Here is a 10,342-nt window from a genome sequence, read left to right as displayed (position 1 = left end):
GGGCCATAAAGACAGTGAGGGGACTGGAGCATCTCTGTTGTGAGGAAAAGCTAGGACTGCTAGGACAGCCTAGAGGAGGGGAAGGCTCAGGGTAAGGGCAAGGGATCTCATCAGTGTTTATAAATATCTGAAGGGAGAATGTAAAGAAAATGGAGTAAGGCTGCTTTCAGTGGTGCCCAGTGAGGGGCACAAATAGAAACACAGGAGGTTCCCTCTGAACATCAGGAAATGCTTTTTCACCCTGAGAGCACTGAGCACAGCCAGAGGTTACCCTGGGAAGTCATGGGGTCTCTCACCTTGGTAATATTCCAAAGACACGGATCTGGATGAAGGTGGCCCTGCTTGAGCATGGAGGTTTGGACCAGATAACCTCCAGAGGTCCCTTCCCACCTCAAACATTCTGTGACTTCACAGTAAGCTGAGCTTGTTCAACCGTTTTAAGACAGACAAATTCAACAATGCTCTTCTAGGGCTACATATCACACTCCAATTATTTCATAGTGATTCCTCTGTGACCAACAGTGACTTTCAGTGGTCACTGCAGGTAACAATGTGGGGCGATGGGGGGATTGTTAGGAAACAGAATCACACAGGTAGAAAATAAAAGTTGCTTTTGCTTCCATACCCAGCAGGAAGACCAATGAGAGAAATGTGGAAAACGGGGTGAGCTGGGAAGGAGCTGTGGAAAGGCACAATAACTGCGTCTGGAAAAACCTGCCAGAGGGCAGGGAATTTAAGCCTGCCTTAGTTTATTCAGGAGGTAGCCAAGGCAAAATGGGATCATAATCTGCACCTATATGAAAGGGTTCCCAATAGAAATCATTATGAAATTATTTAAGTTAAAAGCATCTGGAAATGCATGGGGTAGCATACTGGTGTGCCAACAACTTGCTGTACACTGAAGACCCCTGCTGCTTTCCTGGCATTTCCAGTTCAGGTTTGCAGAACAGTTACAGGGTGCTGTACACACACCAGGAGCCACTGTCTTCACTCTGATAGCTGCTTCTCTGCATCAAGCCAGAAATGGTGACTACAAGACTCCTACCTGAGATCAGAAGACTGAAGTTAAAATGAGAAGCAAAACCTTTCAGACCTGTTTTTCTAGGGAAACCTAGGGCCCTGTTTTTCCCCTCTTTTTTCACTTTGAAAAACTTTTGATCAAAGTCCCTTAAAGCCCCAGTTAATTCTTACAACAAAGTGCAGTGTTACATTTTTCATGATAATTTACTAACCTTACAGTCTTGTGGATGCTTGCTACTAAAAGCGTTTCATCTTTTTAGTACTGCAGTTTTCTCCAGGTGCCACTGTAACATCTTGTTTCTTCACCTCGCAGCTGTTTTAACAGATCATTCATCACCTAGAACTGACATCCAGGAGCTATCCTTGCCTCTCTCACTTTGGGGAAATGGTCTGTTCTGTTCCACATTATCTTTGTTCTCTGAACTGATCTCTCACTTTTTATTTTACTTCTGTCCAGTTTCATACCCAAACCAACACTTAGCTTTCTGCAGTATTTGCTACTGCTCTCTGTCTTGTGTGTTTTGCTCGGCCAGCAAAGACATTGCTCTACGCTGCAAGCTGCAGCTGAAACATTCCCTGCAGTGTTGCTGGTGCCTGATCACTGATGCGAGGGGTTCAAGAAAAAGGCCATGCAAAAGTAAAAGCATTGAAACACAGGATTATGGCTTATGATCCATCTGTGAGGCAGCCTCTACCTTGCCCTTGTCACAAGTCTTCAGGTCCTTCTGTGTAAGACTACAGAAGCCACATCCTAATGACCACTGATGCTACAGATGAGCAAAAAATCTCAAACACCAAAGGAAAAGCTATTGATTTATATATAGATATATATATAGATATATACTGTGTTTACAGAGTCAACAAGTTAAATGCAATATTCATAAGAGCATTAACAATAAAAATACAATCTGTGTAGCCAAGTACAGACTTAAAATGGTAAAACAGGAAAAAGGATCTCACCAAAAGTACAAATATACAGTACAAATTGATTTATTTAAAACAGTTACAAAAAAAAGCACAACAAAATAGAGATTATCCTTATAATTATTAATGCTTTGTTAAAGATCAGGTGGGAGGAAAGGGGCAGGAACAAGATTGGAGGGGAGCACCTGACTAGTTCTAAGGCTTTAGATACAATGCGGTCGGTTACATGTTAATACAGCCATTACATAACTGGGATTATAGTCGGGGTCAGCACTTTTATCTACAAAGACCTCCTTGCCTCAGGGCAGCCCGGCCCCGCCGCTCCGCCGGGCACGGGCAGAGCCTCCCCTGGCGCTAAGGTGCCGTGGCAGCAGAATACAACCAGAATGTGCAGGGGTGTGGGGTGGGATGGGGCAGTGGCAGCCTGGGGGGATGCAAGGGACAAGTCCTGTCCTCCACCAACAGGTGTGGAGACTGTGGAGGGGCCTTGACCATCAGCATTTTAAGCCATACATGGAACACACCCTGGGCCAAACTCTGTACAGAATGTGCATTTGTAGCCATCTTAGCAGCTTCTGCAAATTTTCAGGCACTAGGACAGCCTGAAAGACAAACAGCAGTTGTGAGTGACACTGGAGAAAGGCACATGTACTACTGCGGGCAGGAAATCACATTCGGGCTGCTTAAACTGCTGTAGTTTCTCTCAATATTTTCTGAGTAACAAGGATTGTTAGTTCTCTACAGGGAAAGTGACTTCAAGTGTGGGGTGGGACAGGGGATGGGGACACCTAATGTGAAAAGTGCATTATACGTGGGCACCTGCTGGAAGGGGGAGGCAGAGGGGCCTCTGCAGCCTGCCTTCCCTCCAGACAGAGCTTCCTCTGCATAGTCTGGTAGTGATGAGCACTTGTCACTTGGAGCAAGTCTCACGTTCCTGGAGCAACAGTGTACATGCAGCCTAGACACAGGCCTGGACTCTGCTGGGAAGCTGACTCAAGGAATGATTGGTGAGGGACAGATGGCTACAGACATTCGTTATTGCATCCTACAGACTCCTGCCACCACTGAGGGAGGGTGAGCCGGGTAAGTCTGAGGCCAGAAAGCCTTCTCCTCCAGGTAGGACAGACCACAGCTCTCCTCCCCTCACAACAGCAGCAGGAAAACACTCTGTTTCTCCAAGTAGCCTGTCACATCTCTGCCAGCAGAAAAGCCTGAATAACCATCTCATTCCACAATGTCTTCCTGGCTTTATCTCCTCCCTTTCCTGTAAACCTAAGAAATAAGAGCCTCCTCCATGGGCTCACTTGCAGCCTTTCTGCCTGCAGCAGCACTGGTCTCACATGATCCCTGTCTTGGGAGAACCTCAGTGCAGCCACCACCACAGGCACTGAGCAATGCAGCCCAAGCCAATATGGACAGATTCCAGTGATCACGAGCACTGCCAAGCTGTCCTGCCCACTGCCTCTGGGGCAAGTTGCAAGCAGATGCCCAGATTCTCCACCTCTCTGCCCCACCCTGGGATGTGCCCCAGACTGTTTCATCCATAGATGAACTAGCAGCTGAAACAAGCACAGCCATGGGACTGAGGGGGACTCTGGGTAGAAGCACCAAGGTCAAATTCACCCTGTCCTGTTTCACAGAGCTCAGAAACATGCTCAGCAGAAGCGCACCTAACCCAGGCCCAGGGTGAGCACCTGCACAGCCCTTCAGCTGCCACAAGACAAGGATGCTCTGCCACAGGGCAACGCCCCTGGTCCATCAGTGTCTGCCCTGCCAGACCACTGTTCAGTGTGGCCATGACTCAGGAGCAGTAGTTACAGTAACACGAGATTAGGCAGGCTCCCCAGACCCTCTCCCTAAAAGACAGAAACTTCTGTGTTCAAAGGTGCACACAAAGGGTTCTGCACCCGTCAGCTGATCAGATGTTCCCCCACTGTGTGCAACCAGCCCGTCTGCATTCACGCACCTTAGGTATGCCAGATCCTCCCTAGCCACCTGCCACAGCTCTGAATCCTCTGCATGTACCATGCAAGGGGCAGGAAAGAGAACCTGGGCTCCTCTGCCTTCTGCCTTTGTCCACAGACACCCTGGATATCCTGAGCATTAAGCACTAACCCACGGGAACTGAGGTCTTTGTGTAATAGAGTCCAATAAATAGCAACTGTGAAACACACAAGGTGACGAGGCTGGGCACCTGTGCCCAGGCAGTACATTTGACTAACAAATGGTGCCATGAAAACAGCATCTGTTTCCACAGCTGCTGCATCCAAGGAGGCAGAATCTTCACATTACAGCATCACCATGACTTCATACATTTCAAATGTAGCTGATGAGATCAGAAGCAGTGCATCATTTGGGGGGGAAGCTGCATGTGATACGGGCAGCATCCTCATTCTGGAGAAACCCTCTGAGGCACGAACACTGAAGGCATGAGCAGCACATCTCACCTAAGGCTGGAAAAAAAACTGTCCTGGTGCAGGCATTTCAAAGGCAACAGAAACGGCCAGCATTATGCTAGGTAGGAGAACAGGGCTGACAGCCTGGGATGCTCTGTAGACTCTCTAACTTGCCAGTGCCCAGGCAGAGCACCCTTCCATCACACAGCCAGGTGGCTGCGGCGTGTGCAGAACAGCCCTGAGACACCAGAACTGCCTGGGGGGACAGCTGGGCCCAGGAGGCTGTGCAGGAAAGAGTGGCAGTGCCCCAGCAGGCAGGCACACGGGACAGAAACTGCAGGAGAGGAGAAGAGAGAGGGGGAGTGGTACACAGAACATCAGGAGCAGCACTGGGAATCTAGCAGGGACCTGCATGCCAGACAGAAACCCTCCCAAAGCCTGGGCCGAGCAGGGAGACGGGCACCTCAGTACCAGGAGTGCTTCACCCCTGTTAAGTCAGTGAAGACTCTTATCCTCAATTTCATGGTGACTATTTTTAATTTTACCTAAGCAGTTGGAGCTGGTGTAGTAACACACCATCAGAGAGGGCAACTTAGTGTAATTACAGGAGCCTTCACTTGAGTGGAGTGTTATTACCATAACGAGGTATTAGTATATGTTTGTATTAAATCTCACTGTGAAGACTACTCTTGATTTTACCATATTGTTGTACAGTGAACTCCAAAGTAAAAAAATTAGAAAAACTAACACAACCCACCCCGAAAATGCCCTGTGATGCTGTGATATTTTTAGAGTCCCTACATTAACCACAGAATTGTACGCAGCAGAAACTTTGTACCTTGCCTGCACATGCACAACCACTCATCTTTTGTCCAGAGCTTGTTCAGGAAACTTGCCTGCAGGGAAAAATTAGCCACCCGGAAAGTTTTCTTCTGATTTAATTATGAAATACTCTCAGTTCTCTCACATAAAAAGGATGTCTTTCCATCCTTCTCTAGAGAATGCTAAACATATTTTACTCCAACTTAAAAAAACCCACCAAAATCCAACAACAACAAAAAAACCAACCCAATCCCAGTTACCCACAGGCTAAGCCTCTGCAAAGGCTATCAGCCTGACAGATGCTTGCTTTTTTAAAGTTATTAACATGGGAAGGAATATTTGATTTGGTGGCAAACAAATCTGTTTTATAGCAGAAAACTTATGTCTCCCATCCCAACTCACATCCCATCCCAAGTGCTCAAGTTCCCTATTTGCCTATATCTGAACCCATACTTTTGGTCCTTCCTCTTGAATTTCTGCAATTCACTCAAATCTGTACATTCTTTGCAAGAAGAAAGAGCAGTTGGGTTCAGTGGAAGAGACATTAAACAGAACCACCAGAGAAGCATCTCCATTCATCCTGCCCTCAAGAGCTCCATTGGTGAATGGTCCTTTTAAAGTGCATGTGTGAAGAAAAGGGATTCTGGGAGTAGAGCCCCCTCAGCTCCATTGGGACCCATCTCTCCCCATCATGAGAAAGGAGGAATAAAATCTTCAGCAATTTTATCTGCTATCTTAAGCCATGTCTGCCCTCCTCCTCTCCCCACCCATCCTGAATGCCCAGACCCTGCCCTGCAGGGGATCTGTTCTAGGGGAGGTGTGAGAAAGCCCCAGTCTCAGCCTCCGGAATGCTCTCAGCACACCCCAACTGCCTGCCCCTGCTAGCCTGCTGCTGCTCCCTGAGGCACTGGAGCCCTCTGGATTCCCCAAGAGGACCTGGTCAGCCACTGAACTGGATGGAACAACCCCAGTCCTGCAGGGCAGAAAGCAGCCAGGCTGGTGAACCTCTCACAAAGTCTATGCAATGTCTCCATCTGACAGTGAGGCCCACCTACAGGGGATGCCCTAGCTGACAGCCAAACGGATCATTTCCCTGCATTGGAACGCCCTTCGATGGACAGTTTGACCTCCTGGGGAATGAAAGAGGGACGGAGCAGGGAGGGCCGAGACTCCTCTCCCTGCGAGCTGTATCTTTGGAAGCCTGGGGCTGCCCAGCTGTGCTGGCCACCAGCCTCAGGCTGAGAGGGCTCCACACAGGAGCTCAGGGCTGTGCCTTCCCTATCCATGTGGCTCTTCCTTTCAGCAGCTCCTTTGGGTGGCTCTGCAGACCCCTGAGCTGTCCTGTCAGATCTCTCCCTAGCAGACACCATCTGATCTGTCAGAGGGTAGTTAGCCTGAGAAGCAGAGTTGCCGTTCATGCTCTGTAAACTGATGGAGATGCAGACATCGCCCACCTGCAGCCTGTGGCAGGGCAGAGCAAAGAGCTGTGCAGTCCGCCCCGGGCTGCAGGAGGACCAGCCCTGGCCATACACAAAGAAGGGATGCTCTGGGGGCACATCAATGCTCACTTTACTTTGTTGCTCCCCAACCACAAAATGCAGTGTGACAAGCCCAGGCCACTGGCTTTCCTGAATATCCACCACGGTGCTGGAGTCAATCTTCAGGCCTCCGCTCACCTCCGCGCTGCGAACAAAGTCTTGAGTCTGCAGGTCCTCCACCCGCTTCAGCTCTCCCGTGGCCAGCTGGATGATGGCTCCTTTCATGAAGTGAGAGGGCAAGTGTGAGGAGCTGGGGGGCTGCAGCTGGGCCAGGTCCTTCTCCAGCATGCTTCCTTGAGCCTGTGCCTCTGGGCTTCGGCCCACCAGGGTTTCAGAAGTGGAAGACCTGATGAGCTCAGATCCAACGGGAACCAGGACTGGCTTGCCGTTGGCTATCACCATTCCTTTGGTTAACTGTCTTTGTCTAAGTGGCTCTTCCGGGGAGGTGACATAGGGGCTCCTGGACCGGCTCTTCTCAGGAGCAGCAGCCCTCTCGACCGCGTTCCTCAGCGCGTCCTTCGACTCCCCCTGCTGATCAGGGACATTATGGCAAAGGTTTACAGGGCTCGGGTCCTCTTTCCTCTGGGCTGCCAGAACATGATAATCCTGAGATGCCAACACCCCCACCACCCTCTGAACCTCCAGATCAGTGTCTGGGGTGCTTCTGTGAGCAGGCACAGAGACCTCTGTTCCCAATGTCTGGTAACCTGAAATGAAAGGTCCATCAACCCCACACCCCACTGCTGCAGCCCCAGGCAGACGGTCTTCAGCTTTGCTACCGGCAGAGTCCACAGCCTCACTGGTCCTCCTCACCACATCGTGTTCCAGATGCCTCTGTCCACCATTGGCAGCAGCTACCTCTGAACTCAGCTGACTGTCCTGCTGAGGAGACTCTGGGCTTCCACCTGCCGTGGGTGTCTCATATGCTGAGTACCCTGGTGGGAGACGGGACATCTGGCAGTAAACTGGAATTCTACCTGGTGCAATGTCTAACGGCTGCGTCCCGGTGTGGTGCTGCATCTGGCCAGAGGGAGAGACTGCAGAAGCAGATTTGTTGAAGGTGTGGGTAGGAGAGGTAGTCTGGGGGGAAGGGGTGGCTTCTTCCGTAAACAGAGAGGCGTATGGCACAAAGTGGGGAACATGGGAGGCGGTGAGGTTGGTGGAAGGAGACAGGAGAGGGCTAGGCAGGAAGCCGGGAGGGACAGCGTAGGGCACGGTGTAGTGCGAGCTGATGAGCTGCAGGGAGGCTGGAGGGATCTGGGCATAGTGGATGGGTGGGTAGGGCACCCCAGGATGCTGGAGAATTGGTGAGGCCACGTTGAAGGAGGGGGCCAGGGGGCTCACGTTGACTACAGGGTGCAGACCCGTGGGGGAGAAGGTGGCGGGAGGCACTGCCACTTTGTAGAGCATCCCGTACTGGTCCACCGTCAGCCCCGCCACCGCTTCCGCGGCCTCACCAGGGCCATAGCGCAGGGCCGCAGCACTCGGCCCCGCCGTCCGGGCCCACTCGGGGCCCTCTCCCGAGGCCTGGGCATCCCCCGCCCGACCCGCCTCGGAGCCGGTGCTGGCGGCGGGAAGCTCCCGCTTCTTCGGCGGGAGGCACTCCTGGCTGCGCTCCTGGCCCGCTCTCATGGCGCCCCGCGGTCTCCCGGCAGCCCCGGCCGCGGCGCTGGTTCATGGGGGCACCCGCAGGGGCTGCCACACGCCGGCTCCCGGATCCCCGCCGCCGTCCGCCGCCTCACCTGCACCGGGAACAGAGGCAGCCGTAAGTCCCGGCTTCGTCGCCGAGGGCCCCGACAGCGGTGGGACCCCAGTGCCGCAGGGAGCCCCGATCCTACGGAAGAACGCGGCCGCGACTCCCGCCCCCGCGGGCCCGCCCGGTGCCCTCCGCGGCCGCGGCTCACCCGCCATCTCCCGGCTCCACCGCCGCCCCCATCCGCCCCGGCGCCGCCCGCGGCCCGACCCCTCCCCGCGCCGCGGCGCACGGCGATGACGCACCGCTCCGCGAGCCAGAAGCGCCTCACGTGGCGGGCGTGTCCACCGCCAGAACCCTCCCCCTGCCGCCGCGTGAGGCGCTTCCGCCGCGCCGGTTGCCGTGGCAACCCGCCGCGCCCGTGTCCCCCCGGGCGTGTGCGGCCTCCCCGCTCCCGTCAGGAAAACGGGCCCGGCCACAAAGCAATGCCCTGCATGCTTTTTGCATCAGACGCTCTGCTTCGTGCTTGCTGCCGCACTGGAGGCGCAGAACTGATATCTGCCGTCGGGAGAGCGTGACGCTGCCCCGGGGTCACGAGCAGAGCGGCGGGGTCCCTGCGGACGAGCCGACCGGGCCCGGCCGCCCTGCAGGCGGAACCCTGTTTGCGGGCGACGGGACCCGCCCGGCTGCACCACGGGGGAGCGCTGGGGACCTGGGGGGGGAGGCCCTCCCCGCGCATGACGTCATCAGTGACTGCCACGGCGGAGACGCACCGCTCCTCTCGAGACCGGTACCGTGGATGCTTCCGCCAAGAAAAGTAGTGCGAGCGGCCCTTCTTGTCCCGCCGGTGCCGGCGCTGCGCTGCTCCCCCGCTGTCCCCGTCGCGGCCTCTGCGGCCGTGCTCTCGCCCGAGGCAGGGAAGGTCTAAAAGCCGAGGGGAGCGGGCCGGCGCGCGGATCCCTCCGCCTGCGGTATCGGTGCTGCGGCCCTGCCGCCGCCATTTTGAATGCCTGGCTCCGGCCGCCGCCGCTTCCTCCGCTGCAGGGACCGGCCCGGTGAGTGGGGCCGCGGCTCCCGCCTCCCCCGCCCGCCCCCGCACTGGGCCGCCTCCGCTCGCCGCTCTCCTTCCCTCCCTTCTCCCTCCCCTCCTCTCGCTGCGCTGCTGCCCGGGCCGGACTCTGCTGCCGTGGTCCTGGCCGCCCGGCGTCCCCGGGTGCCCGCGCTGCCCCTATCCGCCGCCGCGCTTCGTGGCCGGGCTGCGGCCCCGCCGTAACGCCGCTGGCTTTTCCTGCTGGCCAGGGCTGCGTGGGGTCCTCCTGCGGCCTCTGCCCACGCTCGGTTCTCGCCGTGGCCCTGTGCCCCTGCCCCCGCCCAGGCCCGTCCCGGACTCTGACCCGCGCTGTGGGCCCGCCGCTCCCTCCCGAGGCTCGGAGCAGCGCCTCCGATCTGCCTCGGCTCTGTCCCGCTGCAGAGGCGGTACTTGCGGGGCCCTGGGTCCCGCTCCCCTGTTCTGAGGGTCGCGCGGTCTCGTACGCAATTCCTTGGAGAATGTCGCGTGGCGCCGTCTCTGCTCGGGGCCCGCGGCGGGCAGGGAGCAGCCTGGACTTTGGTGTCCGTGCTCGCTTTGGTGCCTTGTTGCTTGCGCGGCACAGCTGCCCGGAGCCTCAGCGTCTCATTAATGCTGTATTAAGGCTGCGTGAATTTTAATGGCAAAAAAAATAAAAATCTATGATTTATGCCCTAAAATATTTGCAGTAAACTGCAAGAATGGGTTTGTGATAGTGGTAGATGCTGTTTGAGAATCAGTCGGTAAAGACAGTTTCGAGTCCCTTCTTCAAGGCTGGTTGAGTTTTCTCTCTCTGACATACTCTTAAACTCTAAGACATACTACAAGGTTTATTTTTGTAGTAAGTATTGGTTTTGAAGTTTGTAGGTAGAGTAGTTGTGTT

The 10,342-nt window shown here is 54.7% G+C and overlaps 2 protein-coding genes across 4 annotated transcripts in view; one reads left to right on the top strand and one right to left on the bottom strand.

Annotated features, from left to right (window-relative positions):
• Positions 1-1,820: 1,820 nt before the first annotated feature.
• Positions 1,821-9,316, bottom strand: ATXN1L (ataxin 1 like). 2 transcript variants are annotated; one of them, XM_071756514.1, is made up of 2 exons: positions 9,188-9,316; positions 1,821-8,442 (listed from the first exon to the last, which is right to left on the bottom strand). In XM_071756514.1, the coding sequence occupies exon 2, from the start codon at positions 8,330-8,332 to the stop codon at positions 6,248-6,250; it is 2,085 nt and encodes a 694-aa protein (XP_071612615.1). In that variant the 5' UTR covers positions 8,333-8,442; positions 9,188-9,316; the 3' UTR covers positions 1,821-6,247. The 2 variants fall into 2 exon arrangements, with proteins under 2 accessions (XP_071612615.1, XP_071612614.1); XM_071756513.1 differs by lacking the exon at positions 9,188-9,316 and adding an exon at positions 8,605-8,709.
• Positions 9,314-10,342, top strand: part of AP1G1 (adaptor related protein complex 1 subunit gamma 1) — a 39,409-nt gene continuing 38,380 nt past the window's right edge. For both annotated transcript variants that reach the window (XM_071756512.1, XM_071756511.1), the window contains exon 1: positions 9,314-9,448. The gene's annotated coding sequence lies outside the window, so the exon portion shown is untranslated. The remainder of the gene's footprint in view (positions 9,449-10,342) is intronic.

The sequence above is a fragment of the Heliangelus exortis genome, chromosome 13 (assembly GCF_036169615.1).
Source record: "Heliangelus exortis chromosome 13, bHelExo1.hap1, whole genome shotgun sequence".
Lineage (NCBI taxonomy): Eukaryota > Metazoa > Chordata > Aves > Apodiformes > Trochilidae > Heliangelus > Heliangelus exortis.
This window is presented reverse-complemented; position numbering and strand designations above follow the sequence as displayed.

Bases quoted from the DNA above. Each gene is read 5' to 3' on its own strand.
- ATXN1L (XM_071756514.1), bottom strand. From the start codon at position 8,332: ATGAGAGCGGGCCAGGAGCGCAGCCAGGAGTGCCTCCCGCCGAAGAAG.